Below are 20,776 nucleotides of genomic sequence, written 5' to 3' on the forward strand. Positions count from 1 at the left end.
CTAACACCCACCTTGCTATAACCTCCTTTCAGGTAGTTGAGGTCTCCCCTCAGCCTTCTCTTCTCCAGACTAAACAACCCTAGTTCCCTCAGCCACTCCTCATAAGACTTGTTCTGCAGACCCTTCACCAGCTTTGTTGCCCTTCTCTGGACATGCTCCAGCAACTCAATGTCCTTCTTGTACTGAGGGGCCCAAAACTGAACACAATATTCAAGATGTGGCTTCACCGGTGATGAGTACAGAGGCACAATCACTTCCCTGCTCCTGCTGGCCACACTATTGCTGATACAATTTTACAATTTTAGGTAGTGGATACAAATTTACAATTTTAGGTAGTGGAGGACTGAAATTAGCTCCTTCCTTAGCTTCCTCTTCTCCATGCTAAACAAGTCTAGGTCCTTCAGCCTCTCTGTAGGTCCCTGACCAACTCAATGTTCCTTTGCTGGACTCTCTGCACTTAGCTACCACCTCTCTTGAGCTAGGAAGCTTAGCATTGGACACGGTACCCAAACACGGCTTCATGACTGTCAAGTATATTGGAGTAATCACTTCTCTCATCCTGCCGGCTGTAGTCTTGCTGATGCAGCCCAATGCTGGTCAGCTTTCTCTGCCACAAGGGTACAATTCAGGACTCACATTCAACTTGTTCACCAGGACTCTGAAGCATAGCTGCTTTCTAGCCAGCCAATCGCCTACCTGTACTGTTGCAAGGAGTTGTACTATTACAAGTGTTGGACTTCACATTTGCCTTTGCTGAGCGCTTGCACTTACAGCTCGTTCCCAGGATTTTTAGGTCCCTTTAAAAGGAAACCCTACCCTCTGGCATCCCAGTCTGGTGTCATCTGCAGTCTCTTTGAGTTACCTTAACTAGTGAGGGTTAGGGTCATCTCCCTTAACTTTGACAATTTAAGTTTTAATTGCCAAGCCTGTCTGGACTTCTGGGCACATCTGGAGGGTGATTATTCTCACCTAACAAAGGGTGAAGTGCTGAAGGTTCTTGCTCTGATGCACTGCACTCAAGTAAAACACTTGGTATAACACTTTTCAATTAACCTGAATACCTAAATATATGTGAAAGACTAATTCAGAAATTTGCAGAGCACTGCTTCCCAAAAGGGAAAAATGCATGTATACGTATATTTAAAAGAATATTTTAATCAGGGGACAGTCAGCTATAAAATTCTGGAGGACTATCTTTCTGATTAGACATTGAACCACAACAGAAATTTGGAGAAAGAGCCTGAAGAAAGATGCACAGCTTAATGTTCAAACACTGCAATCATTCAGATATTCCAGTCACAGTTTTGAGAATTAATTATCCAAAACCAGCTGGTAATTTTTGCCTTTCAAGATGGAGAAGTGTTAGAGATGGTTTTATTATTTCCAGGACTGTGGGAAGTGCAAAATCTAATCTGTTTACCTGTTTCATGAGACGTTTTACTCTAAAACACTAGATCCTCAGTTAATAAGCATTCTCAGTGCATAAATAGACATATTTCTCAAAATGACTGCAGGAAGTTCAGAACACTGAAAACAAAAACTGCGGTATGGAAAACAGGAGACTGCAGACAGGATCAAGATGAGCTGGTGATGCCAGAAAAGTGGTAATACCACTGTGTGGTGAGGAGAGCTGCTATTTTTGTTGCTGAATGGGTTTTTTGTTTGTCCCAGGAGCTTCTGCCTCATCTTCCATATGGCGGCCGGTGGCCTTTGCTTTCCTTGCTTTGTGCCTGGTGCTGCTGATGGGGCTGGTAGCCCTGCTGGCTCTGTGTAAGTACTGTGGTGTCCCAGGCCGCTGCTCTGGGATTGAATTCCAGATGTATGACTGCTTCTTCTCCCCATGCAGACTGTCCCTAGTGTCCCTGTTCCCCAAATGGAAATAATAAGGCAAGAAGGGCAACAGTAGAGCTCTCCCACGGAAGTCCCCTCATAACTGAGTGTCAGCACAGGTCATTTGTGATCACTAAAATCTGCAATTACAGTTACCCTCACCCTAAGGGTTATACCAATCCAAATGCAAGACCTAAACCTAACTAATGCTAACTCTAAACCTAACTGTAACCCTAAATCCCTAACCTTAACCTTAACCTTAATGACCCTAATCCTAATACTAAAGGTAATCCCTAACCCTATCCCTATCCCTAAACATAAACCTACTCTCTAAACCTAACCCCAACCCTAATCCTAAACAATAAACATAATCCTAACACCTAATGCCTAACCTTAACCCTAATCATAATCACCCTAACCCTAATCTTAAACCTAACCCCAGCCTTAACATTAACTCCAACCCTAATCTATATCCCTAAACCTTACCCTAAAACCTAACACTAACTCTAACCACTGACTAATCCTAACTCTAAACCCTAACCCAAACCCATTTCTGAAAAGCTTAGTTTTCACAGCCAGAAACTCATCTCCTTAGCCACACTGTCTGGATAATGGTTCCCCCCTGTGACTGTTATTGGAATATTTCACAGTTACAGTTCTCTTTTCTTGGATTGCAAGGTTTTTGCAGGGAGGACAATCCTGTCATCAAAACATTGTGACTGGTGCATTTGCCCAATAATTACAGCAGATTTTCCATAGAAGCATTTCAATTAACCACAAAGATGATGCCATATTACATTTGGAAGCAGAGGCAGAGTCCCTGGCTTCTTTTTGGCAGGAGGGAAGCAGCTGCAAGTGCCCAGGACAAATATTCAGGGTGGTCCGTGGCATCACAGAAATGTTAGTTCAGAGGCAATTCTTCAGGTTTGTAGTCTGACACCCACCCCTTCCTCCCCACTATTCAAAGCTGGACTATCACCAACGCCAGATGAACTCATCAGTAGCTTTGTCCAGGTGACTTTTGAAAACCTTCAAGGGCGGAAATGCCCCCATCTTCCCAGGTAACCTTTTCCAGTGTTGTACAACCCTCCCAGTTAAGAAACTGCAGATAATGTACACACAATGGTAGTCATACAAATGAAGTAGACAAAAAATAAATGCCAGAAGCTACAAATTAAAGCCACACATTTTAAGAAACAATCTTTGATAAACACTTTCATGACCTTCAGTTTTTCAGGTTTCCAAGGATCCTGAGGAAGGAAAGAAGCTGCAGGAAATGAGGGAAGCATTGTGTTTTGAAGGGAAGGAGAAAAATGGTAAATGTGGTTGTTATGTAAATAAACACAAGTCACCCCCTTTTCAGAGGTTATTGACTGAGAGACTATAAAATCACAGGGAAAAGATCTTATTAGTTATCGTCTGTTTTTAACTGTGGTAGTATTTGAGATGTGGATATGTGTACATTACTTCGAGGGAGGTGATTCTGCCCCTCTACTCCACTCTGGTTAGACCCCACCTGGAGTACCACGTCCAGCTCTGGAGCCCCCAACACAAGGACATGGAACTGTTGGAGTGGGTCCAGAGGAGCACCACAAAAATGATTGGAGGCATGGAACACCTCTCCTATGAGGACAGGCTGAGAGAGTCAGCATTGTTCAGCCTGGAGAAGGCTGCAGGGAGACCTTATTGCGGCCTTTCAGGACTTGAAGGGGGATTATAGGAAGGATGGGGACAATCTCTTTAGCAAGGCCTGTTGTGACAGGACAAGGGGTAATGGTTTTAAACTAAAGGAGGGTAGATTTAGACCGGATATAAGGAAAAAAATTTTTACAATGAGGGTGGTGAAACACTGGCACAGGTTGTCCAGAGAGGTTGTGGAGGCCCCATCCCCAGAGACATTCAAGGTCAGGTTGGAGGGGGCTTTGAGCAACCTGATCTAGTTGAAGATGTCCCTGCTCACTGCAGGGGAGTTGGACTAGATGACCTCTAAAGGTCCCTTCCAACCCAAACTATTGTATGGTTCTATGATTCTATGATGAACATGCCAAACAACTTGTCTCTTCACCCCTCAAGGGCTCAGATGATTCATGGTTACCCTTAATCTTTTCTCAGTCAAGCCAGTAGCTAAAGCCCTTGCATTCCTTGCAGGTCTGCATAATAATCTCTCTGATTTCTAGAAACAAAATGTACTCTCTGTCCAGCAAGCTGGCAAAACAGTGGTGCTGACAACTGCTTCTACATTTCAAAGCAGAAGAAAACATGGAAGCAAAGCCAGGAATTCTGTTCCTCAAGAAACTCCACTCTACTTGTGCTAAAAGACAAAGCAAAGATGGTACAGTCTTAACCCCATGCTTTCCTTTCTGTCATGTATTTTAACTTCCAGCAATCTTGCAGGCAGAAAATAGTTTGGTTGTTTACATTTAATTTTCTTTGGGTCAAGTAGCCTTCTTGCAAGTCACAAGATTGTCATGACTTGCAGCACTTCCTAAATTGTGTACTGTGACAAATAATGAAATTATGTATTTAAAGAAATAGAATAAGCCATTGTATAAAATACCTTAATTAGCTAATACTTAAGTTTCACAGAGAAAACAAATTGCATATTATCAGCATGGAGGAGAGACCTAGCACATGAAATGCATGTTTTTGTTATCTCTTTCTACAAGTTTTATTACTGAAGGCTCCCAGCATCAAACCCACATCTACATGAAATCTAGCGAGCAGCCAATTCGCTATGGTACTGTCATCTGCACACTGCAGTACAACGTAAATATAAAAGGTTGTTTTCTGACCTTGTGTTATACCCTCATAGAGTGGTGTTAATGATGGCAGAAAGACTAGACAGCAGAAGATTATATTATGAAGATTGAAAAAGGTTTAGGGAATTAATAATTTTAAGTAGTTTTACTAATTTGGGGGCATTTTTTCTGACTAAAGAAAAATCTGTATTTGCTGTCAAGACCATATTTTCCCTTTTTGTACACACATATCTGGGAACCTCATTTTCAATAACTGATAAGCTTACACAAAGCCCAAATATCCTTATTTTCTTTCAGCCACTTAAAACTGTTTAAAAGAAACAAGCTTCCCTGGAAATCGCTCTCCTTTTTCAAGATGAAGGTGGTTTCAGATGGGGGTTCTCAACTTTTTTATTTTAAGGCACAAAGGGTGGTCTTTTGGATTTTTTTTTAAGTGAAAATCAGATGGGTAGAGACAAAAAGACAGGACATTGGGCAATGGGCACAAGTTGGAACGCAGGAAGTTCCACCTCAATATGAGAAAAAACTTCTTTACTGTGAAGGTGACAGCAGTGGAACAGGCTGCCCAGGGAGGCTGTGGAGTCTCCTTGCCAGGAGACATTCAAAACCTGTCTGGACATGTTCCTGTGCCCCCTGCTCTAGGTGTCCCTGCTCAAGCAGGGGGGTTGGACAAGATGATCTCCAAAGGTCCCTTCCAACCCCTACCATTCTATGCTTCTGTGATTCTGATTCTGTGAAAATAGAAAGTGGAGAAATGGTTTATTATTGAGTTTAACAGCATCCTGAGATCAGAATCATGGTTCACACTGTTGGGAGACACCTGAACAACACACTTTCAATGTTGAATTCAAGAGATGATTTTGGTATGCTATATAAATCTCTAGATAGTTTGATTCCAGGTGTCTGGGTGCTTGGTTTTTCTTCCATGTTTGGTATTCACAGCTGCAGCCAGACTGAGGCCAGACCAGTCTAAGCCAGCTGTGGATTTTAGATGTTGGATGAGTCCCTATCTAGCAGGGTGACTACTAGTCTAATGCTACTAAGAAGCAGTAGAGTATCTGGAGATCTGAACAGGCTAAGATGCTGAGTAACCTCTAAGGTAGCACTTAGTCACCTAGGGAACGATTCAAGTACCTAAGCATAGGTTGCTAGGGCAACCTGAGGTGCCCAAGGCTATTCTTTTTGACCTACAAATAATGTCTCAGCAAGGCACAGTTTCCCCATAGGTCCTGGGATTTGTCTGTCAGACATACATGAAGACCTCAGACATGTTGGAAAATCTCAAAAGGTGCTAGAGGCCTGTATTTAGGCAACAGGCTCTGCCTTCTTGGTTGAGATTCTCACCTAACTTCACTTATCTACAGTGTAAGCAGTCTGCAACTTTAGAGCTACTTCCTCAGGCTCTGTTACAGTCAGTGGGAGATCTGGCGAATACAGTAACTATTCAGTAACATGGGTGAGATGAACCTTTCCCAGGCTCCATTGGCTCTGTTGGTCAGATCTCTGCTGACTCTTACTGGGGCTTATACGGTGCTCCCATAGCTATATCTAAACTACAGATATCTAAAGGCAGTGTAGATACTTAAAGGCACACCAGATAAAGCTTCTTGTTTTGTTTGGGGTTTATTTATTTATTTATTTTTTAAAGCTATGTTTTTACAGATCCAGGGTACATTTGTCTTGTGGCAATTCAGTAAACAATGGTATTTGAATGATCCTGTAATCAGAGCAGTCAGCACTGCCTCATGGAAAACAAGCATGGCAAACAGGTTATTCTCCTACTGAGTAAGAGCTATCTCCTTTGGTTGCAGAACCTTCACAGCTGGAAGATACAGGAACTTAGGTTCTACTTTTAAAATATTGTTGTGATGATTTTCTAATACCTACAGGTTTCTCTGCCACATGATTCACAGTTTTACTGGGTTGGATTATCATACATATCTGAAAGGAGCAGGTGGTACTGGGAGGATGGAACAGCTTTTTCAAAAGAAGCAACAAATTGGTAAGCCTTTGTAACTTAGGACTGGTGTGGTTCTATCTGATAGACCCTGGTAAATTATATGGGACTTGTGCTTCCTCTTACTTTCCCATGTTTGTCACAAGTGCAATGACAATGGAGTATGGAGACCATAGTATCTGCTATGGAGCTCTGAATTTGTGTCCTGTATAAGGAGCAATGGATGGCAAAGTACAGCTCAATCACATGGACCAGACCCAAAAGGACCACCTAGCACAAATAAAATAGCTCCAAGGGGGAAATAACTCTACATTCCAGTGGCAAATCAGTATGATTACAAATGGTCCAAATATTGATCACATGATGTCATTGGGACATCATTAAGCTATACCTTTTCATTTCCTAGGGTTATATTATATGACAACATCTTCTGTGCCTCCTTATATGGTCAGATTATTTATGCCAGCCACTCTTGTTCGACAAAGCAATTCTGGATCTGTGAGAAAGTGGCTGTTCATTTCATCTGAAGAAGCATTGCAAGAAGGGGTGTGGGATCTGCCACTGTGAGATACCAACTTTAGGAACAGGAAGTTCTAAATACATTTTAATTTTTGTTTGTTTATCATACAGTTTTCTCAGAATGGTGATTCAAGTGTTTTGGCTAGGACAGAGTTGCTTTTCCTCATAGTAGCTAGTATGGGGCTATGTTTTGGATTTGTGCTGAAAACAGTGTTGATAATACAGGCGTGTTTTCACTATTGCTGAGCAGTGCTTATACAGAGTCAAGGCTTTTTCTGCTTCTCACACTACCCCACTAGCGAGTAGGCTGGGGGTGGGCAAGAAGTCGGGTGGGGACACAGCTGGGACAGCTGACCCTAACTGACCAAAGGGTTATTCCATATCATATGATGTCATGCTCAGTATATAAACTGGGTGGAAGAAGAAGGAAGTGGGAGATATTTGGAGTTACAACATTTGTCTTCCCAAGTAACCATTACACATGATGAAGCCCTGCTCTCATGGGGATGGCTGAACACCTGCCTGACAGTGGGAAGTAGTGAATGAATTCTTGTTATGCTTTGTTTGTGCATGTGGCTTTTGCTTTACCTATTAAACTGTCTTTATCACAACTCACAAGTTTTCTTACTTTTACTCTTCCGATTCTCTCCCCCATCCCACTGGGGGGGGAAGTGAGCGAGCTGCTGCGTGGTGCTTAGTTGCCCACTGGGGCTAAACCACAACAGTCTTTTTTGGGACACAACTTGGGGCTCGAAGGGTTTGAGATAATGACAGATCTGACTGGAATATGCTAGAAGCAATCTCTGTGAAAATAGAGTCAAATGTCACGGTTGCATTAAACATTACCTGAATAACTTCAGTGCTATCATGACATCAGTTGCTACACAAACAGCAGTGAGGATAATAATTATTTGCTCCATTCAGAACTACACACAATCAGTACTCAAACTGATGCAGAATCCATTGCCACAGATCTTACTTGAACTCTTGTATTACACACACTGTTTGGGATCTCTGGAGCCCAAGGTACACACTAAGCATCATGTGTTATTAAAGCACTTGTCATACTTCTTGAAAGAAAATGGTGTTTCCAGTTTTTCTGGGTGGAGTTTCATTGCATGTGTTCTTTGAAGTTTTGTATGTCAGCATCTGTTTTGTATTACATATGCATATGTTCCTTGTATTTATATATACCCCTTGTATCTATGTGTATAGGCCTTAGTATTCGGAGAATTTCCTTAAAATAAATGAAAAAATAATAATATCTTTAATAGTCAATATTTCCTTGGAAAATATTCTCAAAGTCTGAAGCAGTTCCTTGATAAAAATATGAATCCCTCTTTCTAATGTGCCAAAAGGTGTTTGTGAACTGAATAAATTCATTATACTCAGTAAAGCCAAGTCGTAATTCATGGACAAAACTACCAGTTGAACCATCTAGAATTCCTTACAGTTGCAGTAGGTACAATGCAGTAGGTACAATGCAAGTAAGGTACAATGTTTCATCAGTTTCAACCCAAAAAAAAAATTCACAGCAGGCATCTAAGTTGCCACATTTTACCCCCTTTTCTTTCCATGAACTAACATTTGATTTTTTTTTTCTAGCAATCTGCTATATGCCTTTGTTTGATGGTTGCATTATGAAAACAAATGTTAGCCTCTGGATTTCCTGCTGGCTGCTTGGTGTGACTACTTGGTGTGCTCACTATTAATGCATGAAGATCAAGTCAGTGGGAATAACTTGCAGGGTACATTTCTTTTCTTTCTATGGCTGGATGATCTTTATAAACTATTTCCATATCTTCATACAGTAAACTCCATTTGGTCTGTGCGGCGAGCGAGGAAAGCAAGCAGCCAACTCAACGTGAGTGATAGAGCAAGCTTCAGTTTTATTTTTAAGTCACAGCGCTTTTATATGCTCTTGTAAACAAGCTTCAACAATTACTTCATACAGATTGCGACACCTCCTTAACGAACAGTCTATTTCTGTACTTCGTGCCTAAACTCCTTGTTGTTTGTCGGATGCTCTCAAGGCCGAGAGACATCCCTGCCTTTCTTCTTTGCTCTCAAGGCCGAGATATCTCTCGCCTTTCTTCCTCCTCCTGGTGACTTGCAGATTCTCTGTAATTTCCCATCATCGGGTCTGATCTCTGTAATTTTCCATCAGCGGGTCTGACACTGGGTCTGTAGTCAAGCTAATTCCATCGCGTACCTATAATCCTCCAGCCCGCTTTCTATCTCAAACAACTTATCAGGGGACCCGCATGTGGATTCAAGCCTATAGTTTCCCACAGGTCTGAGCCCAAATCTTTGCTCCAGCAGCTTGGAAAGGGCTTTTCACCTGTTAACAGCAGAATATTCCAGAGGCAAGAATTTATAGTAACTAGTATTTTAAATTCAAGCAAATCCACTATTTCAACCAGTCTGCCTCCCATCTCAGAGACTACCAAAGTTCTCCTGGCTACACATGCATGGAGCCCAAGACACAAGCTGTTGAGGGAGGTCCACTATCTTTGGCCATAGGGGAGGTCCACAATCCTTCCATGGCACTGAGAAGTTCAGACAAGTGGTTCATTTGAAGCACATTTTGTATGGAAAATAAAACGTAGTATTGTATACTAAGTGTGAGATTAAAGCCCTTGGTAGAGCCTGGGACATCATAAATATTGAAAGGTTTGGGAACTAAAGAGAAGTTCTTGGCTTCAACATCCCTTCAGAAAGGGCATGGACAGTGAAGAAGATAGGGTGAAGTGAATAAAGGGGTACACTGGGGGAATGAACCCTGCAATGCAGTTCTGAAGTGGAAGGAGCATGACAGCTTCACATTTGCCCATCTACAATGAGATAACCAAGACGGTGAAATGGGAGGAGCCTAAATGTCAGCTCCTGAATAGGAAAAAGCAGAGTTCATGGATGTCAGGAAGGCAGGTTCAGAAATAGAGTTGAACAAAACACCCCAGCTGCACAGTGCCTCTTCACATCCTCCACTGCACTCTCTGCTCCAGGCCCTGCAGCGAGTGCATCCTCTCTCATTCCCAATGGTGTCCATCATCCTTGTTATGAACACATTTGCTGCTCTGGAGGGGGTTCAGACTTGTCAGTAAATGCCAGTGCTCACATGCTGAAATGCACTGTCAGCAAGATGCTAAACAATATGGTGCCACTCTGTTCACAGACACTGTCTGTAGAAAGCAAAAAAGAAAAATACCCTTTCCCTGTGAAGGTTAGCCAATTTACTAAAGAATTTCATGCTCATCTGTCCCTGGACCTTCCTTTCCTGTTTGTTCTTTCTATTTCAAATCAGAATCTTAAAACATTTAAACATTATAACATCTTTCACTTATATGTTTTTAAATTATTATGAGGTGACTGAAAGACTACAAGAAGATGCCCAGGAGCACAGCTACAACAGATGGGACCATCTTTTTATCAGTTAGTGCTCCTTTGGGGCCCTCTATCTTGTTCTTATATTCATGCTTACGTTCTGCCAGGGCTGTTCAGAGCACTGCAAGAGGCAATCAATGGACACTGTAGTAAGGAAAATCTCAGTTACACAAAAGGCGAACATTCTGCACAGTGGGAGTGGCCAAACACAGAAATAGGTATCCAGAGAGGCTGGGAGATCTCCTTTCTTGGAGGCTGTGTGAACTTGAGCAACTTCATCAGAGTCCAAAGCTGCCCCAGCTTTGAACAGGAAGTTGAACCACATGAATTCTAAAGGTTCCTTTCAAACAATGGCACTTAAGACATAAGTCTTAAGACACTATGGTTCTGCCACGCATCTTTTGTTGGGGGTGCCTAGACTCCTTGACGCAGGTGTCAGCTCTGGCTCATTCATCTCTAATGACAGGTTTCCAGTTACACAATCTCACTATCACCCTACAGATTCACATCGCTTTAAGCCCACCTGGTCTTTCCCACACTATCTTCTGTCCTTAACAAGATCTTTCAGCTGGTATAATTTTGTCCATGGAGCACACTCCTTCACTCTGTCCCTGCCTTTGCTTGGTCAGTTTTTGTATTTATTTTGTGTTAAATAAACAGCTACTCATCTGAAACATCTGAGGCAGCAGGTGAGGTCGCAACCTTTCAGACCCTTCCCTCTTGACATCATGACTTTAATGCACCATACGTTCTCCTGGCAGGCAAACTTCCAGAGGAGAAAAGGAAGAATGCACAGCACTGTGCAGAAGGGCCAGCAAGCTGAGCGAAGCTTTGCAAAGAGGAAAAGCGGCTCCTACTGTAGTTGGCTGGTGCAGAGAATTTGTTACCAGTCTCTCACTTGCTAATTTTTTCTCTCCAAGTTACAAGAAAGGGGAAGAGATGATACTATTCCAGGTGGTCTACTATTTTTCCCTTGGGCATTCTCACCTAAACGTCGTAGTGAGTCTTCCGTTCATACTCATAGATCACAGAGTCATGGGAAGATTTAATTTGGAAGGTACATCTGAAGTCCCTCTAGTCCAAACTCCTGCTCAGCAGGTCTAATTTCAAAGCTAGATCAGATAAACCCAGTCCCTGTCCAGCCAAGTTCAGAAAATCTCCAAGGATGGAGACAATACACCCTCTTTGGGCACCTCTTCCAATATTTGGCCACCCTACCTGTAACTTATGATCATTGCTTCCTTGCCTTTCACTGTATACCTCTGAGAGTTTGGCGCCATCTTCTCTATAGCCCCTTCATGCAGCAAGAGATTGAAATGGGATTATCCTTAGCTTTGTCTTCTCCAGGCTGAACAAATCCTATTGTCAGAGTCTGTCCCTGTAAATCAAGTGCTCCAGCTCCTAAGCATGTTTGTGGCTCTCCCCTTGACCAGGTTTAGTATTTATGTGTTTTATAGGATGTTTATTTTTTCTTTACTGAGGAGCCCACAGCTGGACATAGTACTCCAGCTGCATACTCACAAGTGAGGGCAAGAAGAGAATCATCACCTCCTTTGCCCTGTTAGCTACACTCTTGCTAGGTCAGTCCAGTATGTGGTTAGCCTTTGCCACAAGAGCTCATTTCTCTTATTTGTTAAATCCTGTCTGTGTCTTTTTCCCCAAACTCTGATTTCCCACTTTTCCCTCTGAGAAGATGACGTTAGATTCTGGACAGCACTTCCTACTTCCTCTATGTGATTAAAAAGCTTCAGCAGCTATTTGCAGCTGCGAACTTTGCTCTCAATTAATACAGACACCTAGATTTTTAGCCCTTAACACTGAATAATGAAAAAGGCACAGAGCTGAAGTTAGTCTGCCTCTGTGATGAATCAAAGGTGTTAGTTCTTTCTTAAAATGTAGAAAGTTCAAAGGAGATGAAAGTCATGGGAAGGCTAAATGGAAAAGAGGGGAACTACCAGGCCATACTTTTACTGGGACTCATGTCATCCCTACATGTCACTAGACCTGGGGATGTAGACCCAGGCTGAGATGTGATGGGCGGGAAGAGAGGAGATCTTCCCCAAGAGAGGAAAAGGAGGAGTCACATATAGCACTTGAATATGAGAATCTTGCCTTACAGCCTTTGAAGAGTGACTCATTCTCCTCTCCCCTCCCTCTTTCTCCTTTTCTTTTTGCTTCTCTTCATGAATCATTCAGTCTGTCTTTTAAGAAGATCATTATTCAACCACGGATGAGTTCTCAGATAATGCATACAAATACAGAGGAAGAGGATGGATATTCTAATTTAAATCACCTACCACAACATCCAACTAGACACTACATGTCCCTGCACATCAACCAAGGTATGACTGACTCTTGCTCTTTGAACTTTCCGCGCTATGGCAGACAATGACAATAGGAACAGTCTCTCTTGCCCAGCTCAGCAAATAAGAAATGTACTTACAGATCTAATATTATAGGTTTAATGCACTATTTCTATTGTTTTGTTTGATAAAAAAGAGCATGTGTGAATGTGAAAATGCATAGAGTGGAACTACGGACATTAGTAGCTCTAAACTTTTGTAGGAAAAGACAGGTGGCTTCAAGATCAAATTTTGGAATGTAGGAATCAGCTGTAGTGTGGTTAGTTTTATTTATTGTTTATTTATTATTACAGGAAATGGCTACATAGACAGGACAATCTGACTTTAATAGGAAAAGAACTTCAATGTTTTGCCCTCTGGACCTCAATTTTTCAGGAAATGTTTAAGGTTCATAGCCTTTAAGGCTAGAAGGGATGAGGCAGCACTGGGCCTGAATGCATAGGTCATGTCACTTCCTTTCTTCAAGTCCCATAGCTCTGGTTGTACTTCAAGAGGGCATCCAGTCTTGAGTTAAATATTTCTTCATCTGAAAGGTCCATCATACTGCATTGCCATGACCATTTGGTGATGGTAGCTCTCAGGAACTTTTGAATGCAGGGAAATCTCAGAGGATATTTTGGACCCCAGAGTTTTTCTGAACTGGGCTTCAGCCAGGAGCCGGCATGCAGCCTGAGCACTGTGTGCCCTGAGAGCAGGAGGATTTGCGCAAAGTGTAAGAGGGTGTGCAAACACTTCCTTACTTTGTTCTGAAAGAGCAGAGTAATACAGTACTGTCAAAAGAGAATAGGAACATCACCTACTTCTAAGTCAAACAATCACTACAATGGTTCATAGTTTCATCATTTGTCAAAGGCAAGGAATCCCCAACCTGTTCCATTTAAACCCTGTCTCCTTTCAAACAGACCTCTTTAACAGAGGTACCACATCTTCTTCTCAACTTGCATTTGGGTTAATCCTTAAAATATAATATAGCCTGGAAAGGGAATTCTTTCAGGAGTCACCAGATGGCTCTTCATGGAGGGGTGGAGGGTTGGAAGTACTGCTGAACAGGGTGCCTGCCCTCAGATAAACTGTTGGTTTCATCCAGGACGCTCTCTTCCCTTTGCTGTATGGTGGCCAGCTATCTTCACTTTGTTTGCTCTGTGTCTGGCCCTCACCATAGGAATGATAGTCCTAGGTAAGTCCTGAAATATACTGTGTTCTTTTATTCATATTAACAACTTGGGAATAACTGCATTGAAGAAAGGTGGAAGACTGAGTGCAATAAACACAGCCATAGCTCATTCTCCCCACATATACTGTCCTTTCCTCTCCTCCTAATTGCCTGTGATGAACACTCTGCAGCTTGGTGTACATAAGGCTTTGTGGGAAGCAATATTTTAAGTCTGGACCTGTGCCCAGAGCAAGGATATAGAAGTCAAGATTATGTATTTTGGAAAGAGTGGGAGGAATGGATTCTGTCCTCATCCATCTATTATTTATTTGCTAATTCAAATTAAATTATAAAATAATAATTTTTACTTTCATAAATCAGTTTGTTGCTTCCCTTCTCCTCTTCTCCTGTTGTTCAAGTGTCTCTGCTCTACAGGAATAGCAGTTCTTGTCTTTGATAAACCTTTCATGATCGTAGACTAACCTTCCATGTTTGTAGACTAATGTCTTAAATCAGTTCATACCAGTATGTTAAAAATTTACATACTTCTAGCACTCAGATTCAGGAGGAAATCTCACGTTCTCTGTCTGTTTCACTCAGTCATCCCAGTTGATCTGACATGTGCAAGAGAACTGAACACTCTCATATTTATATTAGCTTTTTTCATGTGTGACATGACTGTACCTATACTTTCTATCACAGAGCATGGACACAGACATTCTGAGCCGTTGCTACCAAAAGCCAGTATCTAAATACTGTTCAGGAAGATACATTTTAAAACCCTCCCCACTTTCTTCAGAGAAGTTTTACCAGCCTTTAAGAATAAAAGGTTTTTTTCAACCTGAAGTATGTTTAGAATTTTAGGTTTTTTTCAAAGGCTTACAAAACTTCCTTTAAGATCAACATGATTAGTCCAAAATAGTCCTTCCTAAGCATATTTTTTTTGCATTATTTTAGTCTTTTCTTAGGTTACCAAGTGGCCTGCAACAGCACTGTGATTAAACTGCATTTAAAATTTGGAAATCCCTTTATTCATCATTTTCTCATTTGCTAATCTCCTCACAATATGTGACACTATAAGCATCAGAGTTGCATGTGAGCATGGTGTTGCAAAAAGTGAATTTGCAATATATGATGAAGCATGTATCATGCAATAGCATTGTCACAGCTTTTTTGTCTCATGAAGAATATCTTTATAAAATCCAGGTCTCAGAGGTTCTAAGGCACCTACAGGACATAATGAAAACTTGCAAGGACTAAAGGAGAGATTGTGCTTGATGGGTGACGCAGACAGTAAGAATGATAGTAAGTAGAAGTACTGCTCACACAGCCTGAAATCTCTGTGTTAGTCCTTATATCAGATTATACAAGGGTGTTCTATGCTATATCAGATTAAATAATGAGGTTTTTTTAAAAAAAAAAATTAATGTAGATGTGACCCATAAAGTGCTATACACGTTTCAGCTCTGCATAATTTGACTTTCCAAGCCTATGGGTGTAGACTCCTCTACTCTTCCTTTGGCTGTTTATAAGGGACAGATGGTTTCTTTCTGTTCTAGGATCCACATGTTCACTCTGCCCTGTAAACTGGAAATGGGTTGGAGGCGACACCTGTTTCTACTTTTCAGAAAAGGAGGCCACATGGCAGGAAAGTAAAGACTTTTGCTTCTCCCAGAACGCCACCCTTCTTATGCTGAAAAGGAAAAGCAAGTTGGTATGGTTCCAATCATACTGATCTTTCTTTGCGTTGGTATCAACTATTCAAAACTCCTCACCAGTCTGCAAGTACCTCTTGATGTTACATAGTAATAGAGGTACTGTCCCCAAGGTCTGATTTAATGCAGACTGCAGAGCATTTAACCACATATGTGTAATGATGAGGTAGCTAGCAACACAGGATATTATTCAGCCAAACAGTGAACATGACTGTAATGGATCCCATAAAAGTTATAAGTGGTGAGTCTTTCATTGAGGAAATCTTGAATACTCTGAGAGGTAGGGATCTAAAAAGAATTGTTGCCCTGGTCTTATATTTAGTAGGTGCTAGGCACAAAATATTTCTGTTTGCATGCCAAATAGAGATGTCATCTCTTGGGAACTGTTAAGAGGGCCAGATGAGGAATTCAGGCAGTCATTGTCAAATTATCTCCTTTGGTTCTTTCTGGATCACCTCCTCCCTCAACAGTAGTTGTTTAGGTACAGCGAAAAGAAAAATACCCACAAGCTCCTTGGTGATAAAATGTTGCATTTTTTTATATAGAATAGCATATCTCATATATCACAAAAACAATCTTATTGGATTGGCTTATCATACGGAGTCGATGGCTGGTCTTGGATAGATGATACGAAACTTTCTACGAAGAGAATGGACTGGTAAGTTTTCTGAAATCAATCAGATGGTGGTTTTTAATGTCTTCTTGCACAATACCCTCCCTGTGCACTGAAGGAGGAGGAAACCAAAATCCCATTAACAGCAAAGCTTCAAGGCAGAATACAGCCACAGATGTATTTGGAGTTAAAATGCTCTTTTAGGTGTGAAGACTCTGAAATAGAGAAAGAGTCTCAGAAAACTGGATGTGTGAGAAGAAGGAGTCAACGAACCAGTGCAATCAGTGACTGCTCTCACTGTTTAGGCCCATTCACTTTATGAAATATCCCAGGACTCTAAAGGAATCCACCCACACTTCCTTCAAGACAGCCTACCTCCTGCAAAGCCTGCCTTCACCTGCCTCTTCTACTCAGACACAATTATTGCAAATTGACTTCTCTCCTCCATCACCACTTTGAAGCCTTTATTACATAAAAATAGCCAGCATTAGGTGGAGAGCACCTGTCTACTTTTTCTGTAAAATCTCATCAGCTTGCTCTATGTATTCCTCCTTCACTAACCGGGGGGGGGAAATCAAATTCCCATTCTGTTCTGTGTGAAGTGATCACTGTATGCAGTAATACGAGAGCCCTCTTCAGGGTCTGGAGAACCTTCTTCAAGTGAAGATTCTCCAGTGCCTCCTTTGAAACACCTGCTCATTTTGTCTTGCAAACTCTTACACCTCCTGCAGCCTAGTAGGCAGCTGACAGAATAATCTGGCTTCTGTTCTGGTAGACTGCTGCCTTTCAGTTTCCAGACCCAAATTACCACTACATAAAGCAATGGCTGGAGTGACGTAACCACTAGTTAGAAACTAGTGCTATTTTCTACTTTGATCATGCTCCATACATAACTTTCTTTTTTTGTATCTTTGAGCTGAATGCTGGTGGAACAATGATCATAGAATCATAGAATAGTTTGGCTTGAAAGTAACCTTTAAAGGTCACCTAGTCTATCCCCCCTGCAATGAGCAGGGATAGCTTCAACAAGATCAGGTTGCTCAAAGCCACCTCCAACCTGACATTGAATGTTTCCAGGAATGGGGCATCTACCATGTTGCTGGGCAACCTGTTCCAGTGTTCCACTACCCTCATCGTAAAAAATTTCTTCCTTATTTGCAGTCTGAATCTGCTCTCTTTTAGTTTAAAACCATTACCCCTTGTCCTATCACAACAGATCCTGCTAAAAACTATGTCCATCTTTCCTATAGTCCCCCTCTAAGTACTTAAAGGCCACAATAAGGTCTCCCAAGAGCCTTCTCTTCTCTATGCTGAACAACCCCAACTCTCTCAGTCTTTTTCATAGGAAATGTGTTCCATGCCTCCGGATCATTGTTGTGGCCCTCCTCTGGACCCGCTCCAACAGGTCCATGTCCTTCTTGTGGCTGAGGGCTCCAGAGCTGCACACAGTACTCCAGGTGGGGTCTCACCAGAGCAGAGTAGAGGGGCAAAGTCACCTCCCTTGACCTGCTGGCCATGCTGCTTTTGATGTGGCCCAGGATGCAGCTGGCCTTCTGGGCTGTAAGCACATACTGCCGGCTCATGTCAGCTTTTCATCTACCAGTACCCCAAGTCCTTCTCTGCAGGGCTGCTCTCAATCCCTTCATCCCCCAGCCTGTATTGAGACTGGGGGTTGCCCAACCCAAGTGCAGGACCCTGCATTTGGCCTCGTTGAACCTCATGAGGTTCACATGGGCCCACTTCTTGAGCTTGTCCAGGTCCCTTTGGACGGCATCCCAACCCTCAGGCATGTCAACTGCACCACTCAGCTTAGTGTTGTCTGCAAACCTGCTGAGGGTGCACTTGTTCCCACTATGCCATTGATGAAGATATTAAACAATACTGGTCCCAATAGGACCCCTGAGGGACACCACTCACCACTGACCTCCATCTGCACATTGAGCAGTTGACTACTACCCTCTGTACTTCACCATCCAACCAATTCCTTATCCACTGAACAGTCCACCCACCAAATCCATATCTCTCCAATTTAGAGAGAAGGGTGTTATGGAGGACCATGTCAAAGGCCTTACAAGAATTCCAAACAGATGACATCCATTGCTCTTCCCTTGTCCACCAATGCAGTCACTCCATCATAGAAGGCTGTTAGGTTGGTCAGACAGGATTTGTCCTTGCTGAAGCCATGCTGGCTGTATTGAATCACCTCCCTTGTCCTCCAGGTGCCTTAGCATAGCTTCTAGGAGGATCTGTTCCATGATCTTCCCAGGCACAGAGGTGAGGCTGACACATCAGTAGTTCCCAAGGTCCTCCTTTCTACCTTTTTTAAAAATGGGTGCAAAGTTTCCCTTTTTCAGTCATGAGGGACTTCATCTGACTGCCATGACTTTTTAAATACCATGGACAGTGGCTTGGCAACTATATCGGCCAATTCCCTCAGGACTCTGGGATGCATCTTATCAGGTCCCATAGACTTATGTATGTTCATGCTCCTCAGGTGATCACAAAGCCGATCTTCTCTTACAGTGGGAGGGACTTTGCTCCCCCAGTCCCTGTCTTGCAGTCCATCCACTCAAGAGGTGTGGGAAGAGAGGTTGCCAGTGAAGACTGAGGCAAAGAAGTTGTTGAGTACCTCAGCCTTCTCCTCATCTGTTTCTACCAGTTTGCCAGTCTTGCTCATCTGGGGGCTTGCTTTCTCTGACCTTCCTTTTCTGGCTGACATACTGTAGAAGCCCTTCTTGTTATTCTTTGCAACCCTTGTCAAGTTCAAGACCAGCTGTGCTGTGGCCTTCCTAACACCATCCCTACACAACTGTGAGTGTCCCTATACTCTTCCCAGGATACCTGTCCCTGTTTCCACTGCATTTCATTCTTGCCCTTTATTTTGGCCAGCAGGTTTCAACTCATCCATGCCCATCTCCTGCCTTCCTTTCCTGGTTTCTTACACCTGGGGATCAAGAGCTCTTGCTCTCTATAGAAAGCACCCTTAAAGATCTGCCAGGTCTGTTCTGCTCCCTTGTCCCTGAAGGCAGTTTCCCAGGGGGTCCTATTGACTAACTCCTTGAAGAGCTGAAAGTTTGCTTTCCTAAAATTCGGGGTCCTGACTTTCATCTTTGCCTGACCCATATCTCTCAGGACTGTGAACTCCACCAGTGCATGATCGCTGTAGCCCAGGCTGGCTCCAGTTTTCACAACCTGCATTGCTGACCAACATGATCCTTCAGACTTGAATGATACGTTATGTTCTTCAGTGTTTTGTATAAACTTTTATTAAATTTACAATAACTAAGCAACTTTTGCAATAATGTATGATTGTCCAAAAGGTCTTTATGGGTTTTTTTCACATTTGTACATTACTTTTTAACAAGATGATATTGGTTTTTTTTTTTCCAGGATTGATTTGTCCTCTAAGCAAAACTGTGCATACCTTTTTTATCATAAGTCAAGAGTCTACAGTGAGAATTGTTACAAGAATTATCCCTGGATCTGTGAGAAGGCAGCAGTCCAGCTGATCTAAAAAGATTATCAGCAGAAAAAAACCTGGAAGAGTATGAAGATTCTGGTGTTCAGAGTTTTCCAAGAAGGGGTGTAAAATAATTTTTAATACAAATTCAGAGCAGAGTCCATCATCTTCCTAGTGTATTCACACAAAAATGGAAAAGAGACACAAAACCTTTGCAGATAAAAAGAACCAACAGTAACAAATGTCTACAAATCAAAGAAGATATATTAGTCTCCTTGTTCTACTTCAGAAACCACTGTCTTAGCGATGCTGACAATCTTAAGCATTACTTACAGCCAAAGAAAGCAGAAGTCTGAAGACCTGTGGGGCCAATTCTTGTCACTCTGATTAGAATTTTCTGTCAAGGTGCTCTATCTTTAGTCCATTTGACCTTACTCAGATGATGAGTCTTCTTTCACTCCTATTTATAAAGATATGCTAACATCTAATAACTCTTAATTATTTCTAGACCTCTCTTCAGCATACTCACTTTCAGTTATTCTATATTCCTCTAAAATTCCAAGGTAAGCTCTCCTCTTCTTTACTACTCGGAGACATATGGCTCCATTGTTCACTGCTTAGCAGTGAAGCATCACTCAGCATCCTCATCCTCTTCTTGACTGGGTATAGTGTATGAATTTTAGATATGTTCAAATTTTACTTTGTCACAAATACAGATTTGTGGATACTGCCAACTACACCAATTTGTCATGAATATGATTTGTTACATGGCTTTGATTAGCAATTTAAGACTTATTAATATTTGTGAGATAGATTCTTAACACTTAAGCATCAGCCAATTTAAAACAGCAATTTGATGGAATTTTTTACAATCATCATAGCAACTTAGCTAAAGATTCAAGAATGTCAAGGTTCATTCTATTACTTACATGGAAGAAGTGCACAAAGGAAAATTCAGTTACACTCAAGTTAGAATGATTCACAGAGGGATCATGGATGCAGGGGATAAGGAGGACTCTCCCA

General features: G+C 42.0%; 2 protein-coding genes across 9 annotated transcripts in view; both read left to right on the forward strand.

Annotated features, from left to right (window-relative positions):
- Positions 1-7,171, forward strand: part of LOC142065063 (natural killer cells antigen CD94-like) — a 36,560-nt gene extending 29,389 nt beyond the window's left edge. For 6 of the 7 annotated variants that reach the window (XM_075110824.1, XM_075110850.1, XM_075110833.1 and 3 more), the window contains 5 exons: positions 1,672-1,770; positions 3,060-3,146; positions 4,008-4,162; positions 6,479-6,591; positions 6,953-7,171. In XM_075110824.1, the coding sequence (XP_074966925.1) occupies positions 1,672-1,770; positions 3,060-3,146; positions 4,008-4,162; positions 6,479-6,591; positions 6,953-7,073 (575 nt within the window). In that variant the 3' untranslated portion in view covers positions 7,074-7,171. The remainder of the gene's footprint in view (positions 1-1,671; positions 1,771-3,059; positions 3,147-4,007; positions 4,163-6,478; positions 6,592-6,952) is intronic. The other variant, XM_075110881.1, reaches the window with a different exon arrangement.
- A 1,499-nt stretch (positions 7,172-8,670) lies between these two features.
- On the forward strand, positions 8,671-20,494 carry LOC142065094 (C-type lectin domain family 1 member B-like). 2 transcript variants are annotated; one of them, XM_075110900.1, is made up of 7 exons: positions 8,671-8,813; positions 12,646-12,791; positions 13,900-13,989; positions 15,172-15,270; positions 15,525-15,679; positions 16,226-16,338; positions 19,684-20,494. In XM_075110900.1, exons 2-7 carry the CDS (start codon positions 12,680-12,682, stop codon positions 19,805-19,807), a joined length of 693 nt encoding a protein of 230 aa, XP_074967001.1. In that variant the 5' UTR covers positions 8,671-8,813; positions 12,646-12,679; the 3' UTR covers positions 19,808-20,494. The 2 variants fall into 2 exon arrangements, with proteins under 2 accessions (XP_074967001.1, XP_074967011.1); XM_075110910.1 differs by lacking the exon at positions 8,671-8,813 and adding an exon at positions 8,883-8,929 and having other exon boundaries at positions 19,684-20,491.
- Positions 20,495-20,776: the final 282 nt, after the last annotated feature.

The sequence above is a fragment of the Phalacrocorax aristotelis genome, chromosome 1, assembly GCF_949628215.1.
Source record: "Phalacrocorax aristotelis chromosome 1, bGulAri2.1, whole genome shotgun sequence".
NCBI lineage: Eukaryota > Metazoa > Chordata > Aves > Suliformes > Phalacrocoracidae > Phalacrocorax > Phalacrocorax aristotelis.